This window comes from Chiloscyllium punctatum, chromosome 10 (assembly GCF_047496795.1).
Source record: "Chiloscyllium punctatum isolate Juve2018m chromosome 10, sChiPun1.3, whole genome shotgun sequence".
NCBI classification, from domain to species: domain Eukaryota; kingdom Metazoa; phylum Chordata; class Chondrichthyes; order Orectolobiformes; family Hemiscylliidae; genus Chiloscyllium; species Chiloscyllium punctatum.
In genome coordinates, this window is record NC_092748.1 from 24,051,872 (window position 1) to 24,068,412 (window position 16,541).

Here is a 16,541-nt window from a genome sequence, read left to right on the forward strand (position 1 = left end):
GAGGGGTGCTAATTTGGAAGATTCCATTGTCATCCGAGCAAACGTGGCCATGAAACTGGGAGAATTGAATTGAATCTTTAGTCAGTACAAGGTATGACACAGTTCAGCTGAGGTAGCTCTTGTAATCAAAACTTCTGATGAATATTTTTGACAGCTTATCCCAAATAAAAGCACTGAAGAAAATGTCTGCAAGGATTGTTTGGGAACAGGATATTTCAATTAAGTACGTTGATTGAAGAAGTTTGGATTGTTGTCTTCAGAAGGTTGAGGGGGGATTTGATAGGGAGGCTGTGTATGGTAGAAGGAGAGAAACTGTGCTCATTGGTGCAAGGGGCCTAAAGACCGCAAGTAGCTGAAATCCTAATGTACTGCCTGAGAGTTTCATGGAGGTGAATTTAAGAGTGACTTTCAAAAGGAACTTGGATAAGCATCTGAAGAGAGAATTTTCAAGGCAACTGAGAGCAGGTAATAAGAATGGCTGAATTTGTGTTTTAGAGTCCCTGCATGGACATGATGAGCTGAATGGTGACCTCCTGTGTAATGCCTACTTTCTGGTTCACCTTAATGGTTTCGCAGCTGTTTGTCAAGGCTGTGTATATTTGTTTCAATGACCAACCTCGCAAATAGAGAATTAATTTGGTATTTTCCTGTTGTGATTATTTGCAGGACAAAGCCCAGTTACTGGAAGAAGCTAACCATAAACTTGAGGCCAGCAGGGAAGAATTTGAGGCTAAAATGCAGGAATGTGCAAAGGAGAAAGAACATGCATTGAAAATTTTAAGAGAAGAGCTACAAGCCAGCACCGAACAGAACGTGTCAGCTTTACGCAAAGAGCTCCTCAATGAATTTGAAGAGGAAAAGCGAGCAATGGAACAGGGATTTAACCAGAGAAATGTAGAAATGAATCAGATTCAAGAAGAACAGTGCACCACAATTTCTAAACTTGAGATGCAACTAAAGGAAGAGAGAAAACATTTGCAGCAGCTTCAGGATAGTCTTACAAATGAACAGTTACCAGAAATTGTAGCAATACGCCAGAAAATCCAAGCACAGTTTGACGCTGAACTTGCCACGACCAAGTCTCTGATGGCAGAGCAGTTTGAGAAATTCCAAGTCAATGTGCAGGCGCAATCAACTATGAAACACCTAGAAGTACAGAACAGGTGAGTAACACATAGACATGGTTTGGGAATGAAATAGTAGCATGTATTGGAACAATCTTCTGGGATCCAGTACAAGTAATGCAAGCAGAAGAATAGCTGTCTATACAGGAGCGAGAAAGAGCTTTTGTTTTTGCAGATACTTTAATCCAATTCTTTGTGAACTCAAGATTCCTTACTGTCAGAGAAACTACCCAGTTGAACAGAGACCACACAAGTGCAGATCGGGTGAAATTGACCAGCTGTTTATTACAAACAATATCACTAGAAGAGAACTTGACTCGGCTGACACAGAACTGACATTCTGTACAGGTAGATGAAGGGTTCTCTTCCTTGAGCAGACGGTGCAGGTAGTTTTATGGGAGTACAGTAATGTGGTGTGAATTACAGTACAATCAAGAGTAAAACATAATCAAGGGGAGGACAATCAGCCATCCGCTTGCAGCAATTAGTCTATGATTGAGTTAGGAGATTCTGATCCTCTGTGAGAGTAGGTGCTAATGTTTCTCATCCTGGGTTTCCATTGTGGTTAGTCTGCAAGCAAGGTACCTTTTGGTGCCTTTCAGTCTGAGCATCCTTTGTGGAATTCCAGTATGTGTGAGGAATGAGGCTGCCTTTATGATTTGGGAGCAATAGTGCTTACTGAGTGCTTGGAAGTCTTCGTCAGGCTGTCTCGGGAAGTGTATTCCTCAATCATCTCCTGTTTGCTGCATAGAGTCTTGGTTAGCCTGTTTGGTCAAGGCTGAGGCACTCTGGGTGATTTCTATTGTGGCTTCGGCAGTCATGGTTCCTTATGTTCTTTGCAGCCATGCTGTGGGTGGACAGGGAAGTGGATTTTCTCCCACACTTATGTGTTGCTGCACTATTCCTAATTTACCTTTGGTCATCTGAGAAAATAACATGAATATTTCAAATGATCCACAACAAATTGTATAGAATACTTATCTGAGTTGGATTCAGGATGCAGAGTCAGTTTAGTGAATAATGTGAATCATGAAAAATGCAACAAAAACAAATCATGTTTCCTCAAACCACCTGTTGAGGATACCATGTAAACATTGGTGCTGTCTCCATCCTAACCGATTTCTTCCTCTTATATGTAAATAAGGGTAGAAGACATTTATACTAGAGAACTGAAATGTCTCCATGGCTTCTCTGATAATTAAGAGCATTGTTAAAATTTCGAAACATTATTCTGTTAGTTGTTCTTGAGACATTATGGAATTTCTTTTCATTGTGCACAGATCTTCTGTTCCTTTGCCTGATTCGCTTTTCCACAATTGGCAGCTTTTCCAGATTTGTCCACCCTATCTAACCCTCTGATTATCTGATATGTCTCAATTAAGTCACCTCTCAACCTTCTCCTCTCTAATGAAAACAGCCTCAAGTCCCTCCGCCTTTCCTCATAAAACCTCCCCTCCATACCAGGCAACATCCTAGTAAATCACCTCTGAACCCTCTCTAAAGCTCCCACATCCTTCCTATAATGCGGTGACCAGAACTATACACAATACTCCAAGCATGGCCGCACCAGAGTTTTGTACAGCTGCAGCATGACCTTGTGGCTCTGAAACTCGTTCTCTCTACCGATAAAAACTAACGCACCGTATGCCTTCTTAACAACCCTGTCGACCTGGGTGGCAACTTTCAGGGATCCATGTACATGGACACCAAGATCTCTCTTTATCTACACTGCCAAGAATCTAACTATTAGCCCAGTACTCTCTATTTGCTCCTTCCAAAATGAATCACCTCACACTTTTTTTCTACATGAAAGTCCATTAGCCACCTCTCAGCCCAGCCCTGCAGCTTATCTATGTCCCTCTGTAATTTACAACATCCTTCAGTACTATCCACAACTCCACTGACCTTAGTGTCATCTGCAAATTTACTAACCCATCCTTCCATGCCCTTATCTAGTTCATTTATAAAATGACACAAGCAGCAGCTCCAAAACTATTCTATGCTTTAATATTCTTTTTCTATTTCCATATGAACTTTTTAGATTCATGGAGGATCACAAACAGATGATGGACAATTTTATGTCTGAACAGGAGACCCTTCTCCAGGAGCTGAAGAGAAGACATGTGGAGGAGCTGGAAAGCCAAAGCAAACATCTGATGGAACACCATCAGAGTCAAGTAGAGGATTTAAAAATGGAATTGCACACCAAACATCAAGCTGAAATAGAGACTCTGGAGAAAGAAAAGTTAGCTGCTTTGGATGCCTTAAAATTGAAGCACTCGGCAGATCTGGAAGATGCAATATATAAATACCGGGCAGAGATTCACAGATTGCAGGAGGCACTGAAAAACTCAGAGGAGAATTTAGAGAAAACGAAGAGAGAGATTGCAGAGAAACTAGCTGGGGAAGTAAATCAGCTTAAGATTGAGCATGAGGCTGAACTGAGTGATGTGCAGGAGACAATCCGAAAGGAGCTAGCTACTGTTCATTTGGAAAAAATTAAAGACATGGCAACAGAGCTTGAGGAGATCCACAAGGTAGTCAAATTTAGTTGTAGTTGTGTTATGTTCGTTCTAGACAAGACAGAAAGGCATGTTACCCAATTGTTCTGTATCCCAGTTGTTAACTTGTAATAAATATTTATCCTCACTGAGAATGGAGAAAATTTTAACTTGGTAAGCAATGCATAATTTTCCTCTGTTGAATGTATTCCTAGAAATAATGGATAAGGGAGCATGTTAAAAAATGCCAGATGTGTGGAGGCCTAAGTTATTTCAGTTTGATCCCATTCTTCTTCGAAAGCAGACACTAAATCTGCATTTATATCTCAAATTTTCCAATTAGAAATTTTTGTCCCCAGTTGTCATGGACTCATGGAAATATATAATGCTAAAGCAAACTATTCAGCCTGGCACGCCTATGCTGGTTTTCATTCAAACATAGCCCTATATCCTGATAACAACTTACATTTGTTTAAAAGCAGAACATTTGGCAGTTCTGCCAGCATCTTGTACTGTTTTGTATCATGATCTATCCAAGTTGAAGCAAGTTGCTCAAGAGGACTGATGTAGGTCAGCCTGTACCTGATTGATGTGAGACTGGGGAGAGTTAGAGATCTGAGAAGCAGTGAAGGATGACAGTTTTAAAAACAAGATGTTTTATAACCAGTTTTTTTGTCCATGACTCCACATAGCCTTCATGCTCTGTTCCTGACCACTTCTTTTGGAGTTACATACAATCAACTTTTACTGGCAGCATTCCAGATCCTGACAAATGAGCAATTTTTTTTTCACAATTTTAAGTTGAAACTGCTCATATAATTCTGTACTGCAACTTTTACTACTTTTCTTTCCTAAGTTCTCAAAATCTGTAAATTTAAGAAATAAGATGGAAGGGATTTTTCTTTTATAAGGAAGAAACTGAATCAACTTTTGACTTTTGCCTACTTGTTGGTGTATTTTGCAGGAAGATTTGGAGGCAGCTCTAAACAACCAGAAGGCTTTACTGGAACAGGAACATCAGAAGCGCCTTGATGTGATTCGAGATGAGGTGCTTCGCCTTGAAGATCAGCATCAGCAGGCACTCAAGGAACTTCAAATGCTGCAGTCAACAGAGGCTGAAAGACAGAAAAAGGAATATGCGCAGAAGCTTAGTGAAGAGCTGGCAAAGATTCAGATGCAAAATCAAAAAGAACAGGTTTGTGCTGCTTCAGGTTCTACAGGAACTGAACTTCTAATCACTGTTTCTGATCAAAGGATCCATCAGTGTGAAAAGGGCAATATAATTCTTGATATTCTTGCTATAGCAATATAGTGTGACTGGGAAAAAAAATAAATCAGCTATTTGTAACTGAAGAATAGCTGTTAGTTGATGATGGTTAGAACTGGATACAATTTGAGGCACTTTATTTAGCTACAAAATAGCACATTTTAAGAGTATGCAGCAACCACCATTTTAGCCCGTACCTATTTTCACATGAACTGTAGTGATTCCCCAGTTAATGCACAACATCTGCATACAATTAAATTGTATGCTAGTAACATTCATTGTCAGCAGTGGTCTCTTTACTACCAGGATTTTTCCACTACCTACTTTGGTAATACTATAAATGTAGCCTATAATGTAAAACCACAAGTATTTCCTGAAAGTTCTGCTTTTATTTGCACCATTTGAAGCTTTTTGAGTGCATACTGGTGCTGATGGAAATCCTTTTGTACAGGAACTGGATACTGCCCTCTCGCTGGAGTTCTTGTGTCCATATACCATAGTTACTATCTGGCAATCTCAAGTGAGAGCCAATTATAAATGATGGTATCGTTAAAATACAGTAAATGGCAAGCAGTTCTGTTTATCTTTGTTTGTTTAGGAGAAGTGCATTTAAAATTGGTTTTATTGGAAACAAACAAAATGGCTTAATTTTGTGAACATTGAAAGGTCAAAGACAACACTGGTGATGGATATTTTTGAATTCAGGTAGGCAGTCTTAGATAGGCTGCGGAAATGTTTGCTCAATCGGAGAGATTATAAAATAAACTGGACAAATTTGATTTATTTGATGAACTGGCTGTTCAAATGATTTATCTCAAGCGTAGAATCAAACTTTGAAGTAACTTTTCTTTACAACCAGTAAGATTTAGAAGAAATAAATTTCAAGTCGTACAGAAGTGAAAGGGAGAAAAAGTACGAAGGGAATGTTACACCCCTAGCCAGTACCATTACAGTGCTGACATTCAAATGGCATCAGCATACTCATCTACAAATTGATGGAAGGCATTGTTGACATTGGTATTAGGTGTTACCTAATCTAATATTAACCTGATCAGTTTCTATTCTGCTAGGAATTATTCCCCTGAATGAAAGAGCTGAGCTCCAAAGAAGAGAGAGTGGCTGCCTTGACATTAAAGTGTTTGAATAACTGCAGCAAGCAGGAGCCCTAATCAAATGTAGACAGTGAGGATCTAATGGAAAGGTCTCCATTGGTACAAGTCACACTTTGTACAAAGGACGATTGTTGTATTTGTTGGAAACCAATTTTCTCAGCCCAGGGCACTGCTATAGGAATGCCTTGAGAAAATGCTTGAGGCACAAACAGCTTAAGTTGATTAATCAATGACCTTTCCTCCATGACGTTAGAAATGAGAATCTCCAACAGTAGTTACATAATTTGCAATTTTTCAAATAATGAAGAGTCTGCTTGCAGAAAGATCTGGAAAATATTCAGGCTCAGACTGAGCCCAGGTATTCTGCAGCAAACAAATCTATAAACCTTCCCAGCATTTGCATAGCACAGTCAGATGAACAATGCCAAAAATAATCAAGAAGCTTCCCACCATCGTGGACAAAGTAGTCTTTCTTCATAGGTAGTTATCCCCGACCTTCATCACTTGTTTCCTCCACTGTACAGTTTGGTTTCACCATGTACCATCTTTACAATGCACTGTACCCATTTCCTAGCACTTCCCAATCTACCACTTTAGCTACCTAGAAGGAAAAGGGCAGCAGTTGCATAGGGTCACCCCCACCTCTGACCCACACAATATCTTAACTTGAAAGTATATCATCATTCCTCCATTATAGGGTCAAAAGCCTAGAACTCCATATCTAAAAGTACTGTTGAGAGAATTTTCACCACAAGAATTGTAGTAATTTGGGAAGACAGGTTATTATCATCTTCTTGGGAACTTTGAGGTTGAGTAATAAATGCTGGGTCTGGGTGTTGGAGCTCGCATCCTGTTAATTATCTTTTGAACAAATTATGCTGATTTTCCCTTTAGGTTTAGTTATCAAATGTCATTTGTCTCAAACTGGTTTGCATGAAAAATACTATCTTGAATAGATGCTTTGACAGGCTGTAATGCCTTACTTCTGAATTTAATGTCATATGGCCAAAAACAAGTGCAATTCAACTCAATGATAATATCTTCAAATAAGTAACCTCAAATTTATCCATTATTTAAAACCAAAGATATTTATTTCAAAATGTCTTATCCATGAGATATTTGAACGAACTTAAATACTTGTCTCTGTAATTCTGAGATTTAGTTTTACTACCTGTTAAGTTCAGCGACCTACTGTACTCATTGCTCATAATTTTGACTGCTAGGTTGATACGGCCAAGTCAGAAGTAGAAAAGATGCGACGGACACTGCAGTCCAACTTTGAAGTTGAGAAATCACAACAACTGCAGCAGTTCCAGGAGGAGTTTGAGCTTCTCAAGAACCAGTCTGAGCTCTTACTTACTCAAGAAATTAAGCAGCTCAAGGTAATATTCACAGGAAATTGCAGGCTATTTGACAAAGGAAGAAAGTAAGGGGATGGGTGCAAGTAAACGGTTTTTTTTGTATTGCATAGAAAGTGTGTTAATTTTTGCTTGTATACATCGAAATATGTTTGATAAAAGGATAGGTAACTATTAAGCGAATGTTGAAGCAGCTGCTACACATGTATAGAGAGACAAAGGAGTAGTGCGAAAAGACTGTTTAATCATAGAAACCCTACAGTGTGGAAACAGGCCATTTTGCCCAACAAGTCCGAAGGATAACCAATCCAGACCCATTCCCCTACCCTATTACTCGACATTTCCCCTGACTAACGCATCTAACCTACACATCCTTAAACATTATGGGCAATTTAGCATGGCCAGTTCACCTAACCTGCACATCTTTGGACTGTGGAAGGAAACCAGAGCACCCAGAGGAAACTCACGCAGATGCAGGGAGAATGTGCAGACTTCACACAGGCAGTCACATGAGGCTGAAATCGAACCCGGGTCCCTGGCGCTGAAAGACAGCAGTGCTCACCTCTGAGCTTCCGTGCTGCCCTTTGGATAGAAACAATAAAGCTTTTGAACAGGCCAGGTTGTGTTCTTTCAGCCCAGATTTCACAGAAATGCGCTGTGTCACCATCCTTTGGGGAATATTCCTGAATCTAAATGGAGTCAGGGCAAGATAAGACAAGCCCTCGTTACAGAACTAGCTGCATATGATAAGTTTAAGTCAGTTTAGGTTTGGTGAATGATGTGATTAGATGGCTCTTTGGATAGTTAGTGAGATGAGTATCTGGGTAGAAGTTACGGTTGTTAAAGGTTGGCGGCGGTTGTGGTGGTCCAGTCAAGTTTAATCAGAGTACTTGGTCAGGCCAGGATGGCAGTCAGAAGGCGTAGTCAGGTAGGGTGGTCAGCAGTAGACAGGGAGTGAGGGGTGGTCAGTTTTGAAGTTAAACAGATGTTGAACTGGGTTTAAATTCATCTAATGTTTCCTGGGTAACTATCCAGGTAAGAACTGTCTAAACTTTCCAACTTTGAAAATTGTCGTGAAGCGTCCTGGGGACTAGAGGAAGTGCTTATCAGAAGTTGGAACTTCTTAGGCAATTCCCATGTGTTCAGCACATCAGGCATTCCAGAGGATTGCACTGTTTATCTTCTGTTGTACTTCGAGTTTCAAATAATCTGGAGACTGAAAGATTTGATTTGATTTATTGTAGTCATGTACCTAAGTACAGTGAAAAGCTTTGTTTTCTGAGTAGTACAGGTAGAATATTGCAAACAAGGACATACAGATCATAGGGTGCTTAGACAGTGTGAGGCATGCAAGATTATGGCTGAGTTGGTCCTGTGGGTTTTCCAATTTTCTATTGTAGCAATGAAGTAAAACCAATATTAACTAAACATTATATAGTGGGCAACTAAGCAATAAACAAGAAATTGGGTATTCCCAATTAACTACTTGACATAACTGAAAACCCATGCTGTGATTATAAATTGGGCCATATTCTCTGCAGTATTATAGTCCTGTGATTAAAGTGCAACATTAACAATATCTCATCTTGCTGCTTCCCCAAAGTGGATCTTCTCAGGACTTTTAAACAAAGTCTGCTTCACTCAGCCCTTTGAGTGTAATCAAGTGGATTTTCATTTGCAAGATACCTTTCTGGTCTTTAGGTATTCACAATCCTTGTTTCCTCAAACAGAGGATCAGCCTTCACCATCCTCTGTCTTAGGGTTAACTACAAAACAATCTATTTCTTCTACCTGCATGACATCACCTATATTGTATCGTCTTAGAGTCATAGATGTAAGGGACGGAAAGAGACCCTTCGGTCCAACTCGTCCATGCCGACCAGATACCTTAACCTAATCTAGTCCCATTTACCAGTACTTGGCCCATAACCCTCTAAACCCATCCAGATGCCTTTTAAATGTTGCAATTGTACCAGCCTCCATCACTTCCTCTGGCAGCTCATTCCATATACACGCAACCCTCTGCATTAAAAAGTTGCGCCTTAGGTCCCTTTTCTGTCTTTCCCCTCTCACCCTAAACCTATGCCCTCTAGTTCTGGACTCCCCCACCCCAGGAAAAAGACTTTGTCTATTTATCCTATCCATGCCCCTCATGATTTTATAAACCTTGATAAGGTCACCCTTCAGCCTCTGTACTCCATTTTGTTTTAATTTCTTTTTGTTGTGATATTAATCAGTGGGCTGAATTTTAACTTTGACTGACTGTCCCTAGTAAAAGACGGTAGCACACTAGGAATTGAAAAGTTTCTGAAATGTATTTGTCATTGTGTTTTTTTTAAACAAAGGCATTGCATTTTGCAGCTGGCATCCACGTTTTCTGATCAGTTAAGGTGAGTAGGTACGATGACAGCCAGCTGCAATCTTTTTTTAATGCCTCTTTAAAGGAAAGTAGCATACTTGTCTTCATTGGTCACTGCATTGAGTATAGGAGTTGGGACATCATGTTGCGGCTGCAAAAGACATTGGTAAGGCCACTTTTAAAATACTGTATTCAATTTTGATCTCCTTGCTATAGGAAACATAGAAGCTTAGAAAATATGTGCAGGAGTAGGACATTTGGTCCTTTTAGAGCGCACTACCATTCAATATGATCATGGCTAATCCTACATTTCCAGTATCCCGTTCCCACTTTCTCTCTATTCCCCTTGATCCCTTTAGCACAACGCAAGGGCCACGTCCAACTCTCTCTTGAATGTATGTAATGAAATAGCCCCAATAGCTTCCTGTGGCGCATACTTTCACATGTTCACAATTGAGTGAAGAAATTCTTCTTCTTCTCAGTCCTGAATGGCTTGCCACTTATTCTTAGACTGTGACCTCTAGTTCTGACTTCCCCAACACTGGGAACATTCTTCCCACATCTAGCCTGTCCAGTCCCATCTGGATTTTTATGTTTCAATGAGGTCTCCTCTTCCTTCTCCTTCCACACCCCCACCCCCTCCAATTCTTCTGAATTCCTTTGAATACAAGTCCAGTCAATCCAGTCTGTCCTTATATGTCAGTCCTGCCAATCCCGGAATCAGTCTGGTATTCATTCACTGGACTCCCTCAATAGCAAGAATGTCGTTCTCAGACTGGGAGACCAAAATTGCACACAATACTTAAGGTGCAGCCTCACCAAGGCAGCAAGACATCCCTACACCAATACGTAAATCCTATGGCTACGAAGGCCAGAATACCATTAGCTTTTCTCACCGCCTGCTGCATCAGCATGTCAACCTTCAGAGACTGTTACACTATGACACTCCGGTATCGTTGCACCTCCCAAACTGACACCATTCAGATGATAATCTGCTTTCCTGGTTTTGTGACCAAAATGGACAACCTCTTATCTACCAATGTTATTGCATTTGCCAAGTATTTGCCCACTCAGCCAGCCTGTCCAAGTCACCCTGCAGCCTCTTAGCATCCTCCTCACAGCATAGACTTTAACAATGTCAAGAAACAATAGACAACTAGAATACAAGAGGCAGTGAATTAAATCAAGAAGAAGATGCCCTGTTCTAATAAGGATTCCTCAGTGCCTCCCCATCCACCACCTTAAACACCCACTCAATGAATAATGGCATTCAATAACAGCAGATGCATTGCAACCTACTATACTCACCAAGTTTTTTTTTGAATAAATTTGAAGAATTCCCATATCGAGTGTGCACTGAAAATTCACTGCAACAATAGCAGGAATGATAGATTCTGATGAATATTAAGTTTGATCAGTGTTTTGAAATAAGCCAAAAACAATGGTGTGGTAGCTAAGAGTTTTGAAAAAGGTGTTAGTAGAGATTTTTCACTGGCTGGCAAATGGATAGAATAAGCATATTCTTAGATTCTTACAAGAAAAATGAAAAGGAACATTAATATTATTTTATTAAAATATTAAAGTAGTGTCATGAAAACACTTAGCCAAGATGGCAATTGTAAATGGTGATTGAGTACTTGAATGAGACAAATATATTAGGATTTGGGAAAATTGGGAAGGAAATTGAATCAGATCAGAGGATTTCAGTCAAGCTCAATAAGGCATCATACTTAAGTGGAGACCTCCTGTAGTATAAATATTATGAAACTCTGGGTTTACTTCATTATTTTTTGTATCATTGTTGATTGTATCATATTTTCTTCATTCACATCTTTCACTTACCACTAGGATTTACCGACGTTATCAGGGGGTAAGTTCTAAAAGTGGCACTCTTTGCTGTGATTTGTGTTAACGACTTTATGGTGTGACCCAATCTTCTAAGATTTTCATGTTTGAACATATTGTTCAAGTACTAGAATAGCATCAGTGAATGATCCTGCATCCCTTTGTCAGACTGTTCAGTTCAGAATGACTCCTATGTAGTATGCGAGTAAAGGATCACTAAGATAGGCCACACAACTGATATTGATGTTCATCCAAGTAAACAGAAATATTAAGTCGGATGGAGATGCGTGGGGTTTGCTTGATAAGATTCTACAATTCTTTTTGGAAAAGTAAGTTTATTTCAACCGCTTGCAGAAAAGTCTTGTGCAAAGGTGATGCTGGTTCTACCAGAATATCCGTCCTGATTCCATGTCCATTTCAACATCTTGTAGGACCTGAGCAATCTTTTTAAATAGTGAAGTGCATATGAGGCCAATGGTCACATTATCTATTGTTTACTTCCATAGGTAGGAAAAGCCTCAATTTGACCATGAGTACATTTTCTGTTAAATCACAGTGCAGTGCATTGTCTTTGAAGATTTGTGTTGTCTTGGTTATGAAATAACCAGTATGTTTCCCTGAAAAATGTTTCCTGTGTAGGATGAGTTTGAAACTGAGAAGAGCAAGGCACTGCAGGAACTAAGAGATATCTTTACCCAGGAACAAGACAAAACAAAGCAACTGCACAATGAAGAAAAGGAACTGTTGGCTGGAAAGCTTCAGCAACACACAGAGCTAACCAAAAAGGTAAGGCTGTGGAAAATATCTCATGCAAAGTACTTGAACAATGGTTCCTTATTCTACTCAAAAAATCTTGTGAAACATATCTTGGTAATTGCCTTTGCATAAATTAGTATAAAGATAAGTTTATGTAAAAGTAGAAATTACTTCAAATTTGAACTTTTGTAATACCTGAAAGGTACAACAGCTGAATTAACATTTCAGGTTAATGACCTTTTCACAGAAATGGTGAGATATTGCAGATAGGCAGCTTATGAAAAAAAAACTTACACAATGGATTTCAAAACTGTAGGATATACCAAAGGACTATATCGCTTATTAAATTATTTAATGAAGTATATTGTATCGGGAATGGGAGTATGCAACAATGAAATAGATAATCTATTTCGAGTCAGTTAAGGGATCTGGTTTGAATGTAGAGCAGTACAGCACAAGAAAAGGCCCATCAGCCCACAGTGTTGTGCCGAACATGATGCCAAACTAAATTAGTCCCTTCAGCCTGCCCTTGGTCCATATCCCTCCACTCCTATCATCTTCATGTACTTATCTAAAAGTCCCTTAAACTCTCCTAATCTATCTGCCTTCCCCTGGCAGTGCATTCCAGACTGCTATCACACACTATGTGACAAAAAAAAACTTGCCCCTCACATTTCCTTTGTTTGGTTTGGTCCTAAGTGTTTCATCAAATTCTGTTTAGCATCCTTCAGGAAATATGCGAGGGTTCTTAAGATAGTGAGATTTACCAGAATGATTCTAGGGTTGGGCACAGGTTAGATTGGAATATCTGGATTTGTTCTCCTTGGAGCAAAGGAGATTGATGGGAGATTTGAGATAAGGTTATAAAATTATGACCAGGTTAGCACTGCTGCCTCACAGCACCAGAGATCTGGGTTCAATTCCCACTTCAGGTGACTGTGCAAACTCCACACAGACATTCTTCCCAGTGTCTGTGTGGGTTTCCTCCCACATCCAAAGATGTGCAGGTCAGGTGGATTGGCCATGCGAAATTGCCCATAGTGTTAGGTGCTTTAGTCAGGGATAATGGTACAGGGGTGGGTTACTCTGCAGAGGGTCGGTGTGGATTTGTTGAGCCAAATAGCCTGTTTCCATACTAGGGAATCTAATCTAATCCGTCTTTTCCCCAAGGTGAGGGAGACCAAAACTGGAGGGCATTGGTTTAAAGTGAGAGGGGGGAGGATATAAAAGGGACCGAAGGGGCAACTTTTTTCACACAGAGGATGGTTTGTGTATGGAATCACCTGCCAGAGGAAATACAAGAAGGCTCATTCAAGTATAGCATTTAAAAGGCATCTGGACGGGTATATGAACAGGGAGGGTTTAGAGGGAGGTGGGCTAAATGCTAGCAAATGGGACTAGATTTATTTAGCATATCTGGTCAGCATGGATGAGTTGGACCGAAGGGCCTGTTAATGAACGTACCTCTCACCTCTCTGATTTCGACCTTCAAAACAAGTGGGTACTATGCATTTGTGTGCGGCATTATAGTCTATTTAAAGAGCAAGTTACATCTTAAGAGGAAAGTCGATGTTTAGAGAGCAGTACAGTAGTAACTTAATAGTCAGTGATCCATTGATCTGTTCTAATGCACTGGTTTTTGTGAACTCTGTTGTAACTCCAACAATCATCTGGTTTATTTAATTCTTAGCATTAGTCGTCCATTTCATTCATACACCGCATTGTAGCTCAGTTCCCAGTATCCTGCTGCGAGAATGCTCTACTTCTGTAAACATAACGGAGTTGAAACAAATCGGGATTGGATAGAGACACATTGGCAAATTAACTCAATGTTAATCTGATCCAATTTTGTAGATCAATTAATTGACACTTAAATATTGTTGAGTTGAGAGAATTGACTTTTAATCATTCCTAATCTAAATGGTTGGGCTGATTTCAGTTGGTTAGGTAAAAACAATGACTGCAGATGCTGAAAATCAAATACTGGATTAGTGGTGCTGGAAGAGCACAGCAGTTCAGGCAGCATCCAACAAGCAGCGAAATCAACGTTTCGGGCAAAAGCCCTTCATCAGGAATAAAGGCAGTGAGCCTGAAGCGTGGAGAGATAAGCTCGAGGAGGGTGGGGGTGGGGAGAGAGTAGCATAGAGTACAATGGGTGAGTAGGGGAGGAGATGAAGGTGATAGGTCAAGGAGGATAGGGTGGAGTGGATAGGTGGAAAAGAAGATAGGCAGGTCGGACAAGTCAAGGAGACAGTAACTGAGCTGGAAGTTTGAAACGAGGATGAGCTGGGGGAAGGGGAAATGAGGAAGCTGTTGAAGTCCACATTGATGCCCTGGGGTTGAAGTGTTCCGAGGCGGAAGATGAGGCGTTCTTCCTCCAGGCGTCTGGTGGTGGAGGGAGCGGCGGTGAAGGACGCCCAGGACCTCCATATCCTTGGCAGAGTGGGAGGGGGAGTTGAAATGTTGGGTTTGGTTGATTGGTGCGGGTGTCTCGGAGATGTTCCCTAAAGCGCTCTGCTAGGAGGCGCCCAGTCTCCCCAATGTAGAGGAGACCACATCGGGAGCAACGGATACAATGAATGATATTCGTGGATGTGCAGGTGAAACTTTGATGGATGTGGAAGGCTCCTTTAGGGCCTTGGATAGAGGTGAGGGAGGAGGTGTGGGCACAGGTTTTACAGTTCCTGCGGTGGCAGGGGAAAGTGCCAGAATGGGAGGGTGGGTCGTAGGGGGGTGTGGACCTGACCAGGTAGTCACGGAGGGAACGGTCTTTGCGGAAGGCGGAAAGGGGTGGGGAGGGAAATATATCCCTGGTGGTGGGGTCTTTTTGGAGGTGGCGGAAATGTCGGTGGATGATTTGGTTGATGCGAAGGTTTGTAGGATGGAAGGTGAGCACCAGGGGCGTTCTGGCCTTGTTACGGTTGGAGGGGTGGGGTCTGAGGGCGGAGGTGCGGGATGTGGACGAGATGCGTTGGAGGGCATCTTTAACCACGTGGGAAGGGAAATTGCGGTCTCTAAAGAAGGAGGCCATCTGGTGTGTCCTATGGTGGAACTGGTCCTCTTGGGAGCAGATGAGGCGGAGAAATTGGGAATACGGGATGGCATTTTTGCAAGAGATAGGGTGGGAAGAGGTGTAATCCAGGTAGCTATGGGAGTCAGTGGGTTTCAAGATTTCAGTTGGTTGTATACCATTCTTGGACAGTACAGTCCAAAGGCTGCCTTCAAAACTGATTGGTAAAATGAAGTACTAATTTACATAACTATATCTTTTGTAATTAATTGTTGAATCTTTGTTTCCTCATTGATTCTTTCACTGAGAGTTGGTTAAATCGTGAAGAAAAATTTGAAGGCAGCACTATCTAGATATTTTTGATCAACCTGTTCATCGCAGATATTATTGCATATCTCTGCAGTAATTGGGACTTGAACCCAGGTCATCTGGTTCAGTGGCAGGGATGCTACTGTTTTGACACATGAGCCCCCAGCACAATCCATTCAGTGCAAGGAAAGCTAATTCATTGCACGTACTATGCAGATCTCCTCGGGTATTCACAACCTCTTTAACCAAAAGTAGGTAAGAATTCCCGAAGTTTCTGTTTGCCCTCAGGTTTAGTCTTTGTTTGCATTATTTTTTGGATGTATTTGGAGCTTGGCTCACCCAGCTAAATCCTGGATGCTCAACAGTCAGGTCAATCTAACAAGTTTTAATTTAAATTGCAATAATATAGTAGTATAATTGGTTGTCCTGATCAAATTCAGATATGTGTTGTGTTCCTAACTCCATTTATTACCCATCGAAACAGATTTAGAGACTGGTCTGTTGCTGTTTTGTAGAGGAAATGCAAATGTTTTGATCGACTGACCAGTTTTGTAATACTAAGACACAGTTGTGCTTTAGTTTACAGTTACACATTGTTTCTGCCATGACAACAATAATGTAAACAGGTTGTTCAACTATACCTTTGCTACTGACAGAAGCAAATTTGATGAGAAGCTGTGCTGTAAATGATGGTGTCAGCAAATATGGAAAAGTTTTCTTTTAAGAATTTGCAGCATTTAATGAAGTTCAATCTTTATGCTTGAAGAACCAGACCCATTGGGATATAAAATCTTTGAGTTTTGGGGCCAGTGCATTTCAGATAATCGCCACATACACCAAAACTGGTACTTCAGGAGGACACATTAGTTGAAGAATGTAGAAGAAATGAAAGTTTTGCAA

General features: G+C 40.7%; 1 protein-coding gene across 4 annotated transcripts in view; it reads left to right on the forward strand.

The window, feature by feature from the left end:
• Positions 1–16,541, forward strand: part of pcnt (pericentrin) — a 310,379-nt gene that overhangs the window by 134,348 nt on the left and 159,490 nt on the right. For all 4 annotated transcript variants that reach the window (XM_072578710.1, XM_072578712.1, XM_072578709.1 and 1 more), the window contains 5 exons: positions 667–1,163; positions 3,166–3,661; positions 4,590–4,820; positions 7,228–7,386; positions 12,206–12,352. In XM_072578710.1, coding sequence (XP_072434811.1) covers positions 667–1,163; positions 3,166–3,661; positions 4,590–4,820; positions 7,228–7,386; positions 12,206–12,352 — 1,530 coding nt within the window. The remainder of the gene's footprint in view (positions 1–666; positions 1,164–3,165; positions 3,662–4,589; positions 4,821–7,227; positions 7,387–12,205; positions 12,353–16,541) is intronic.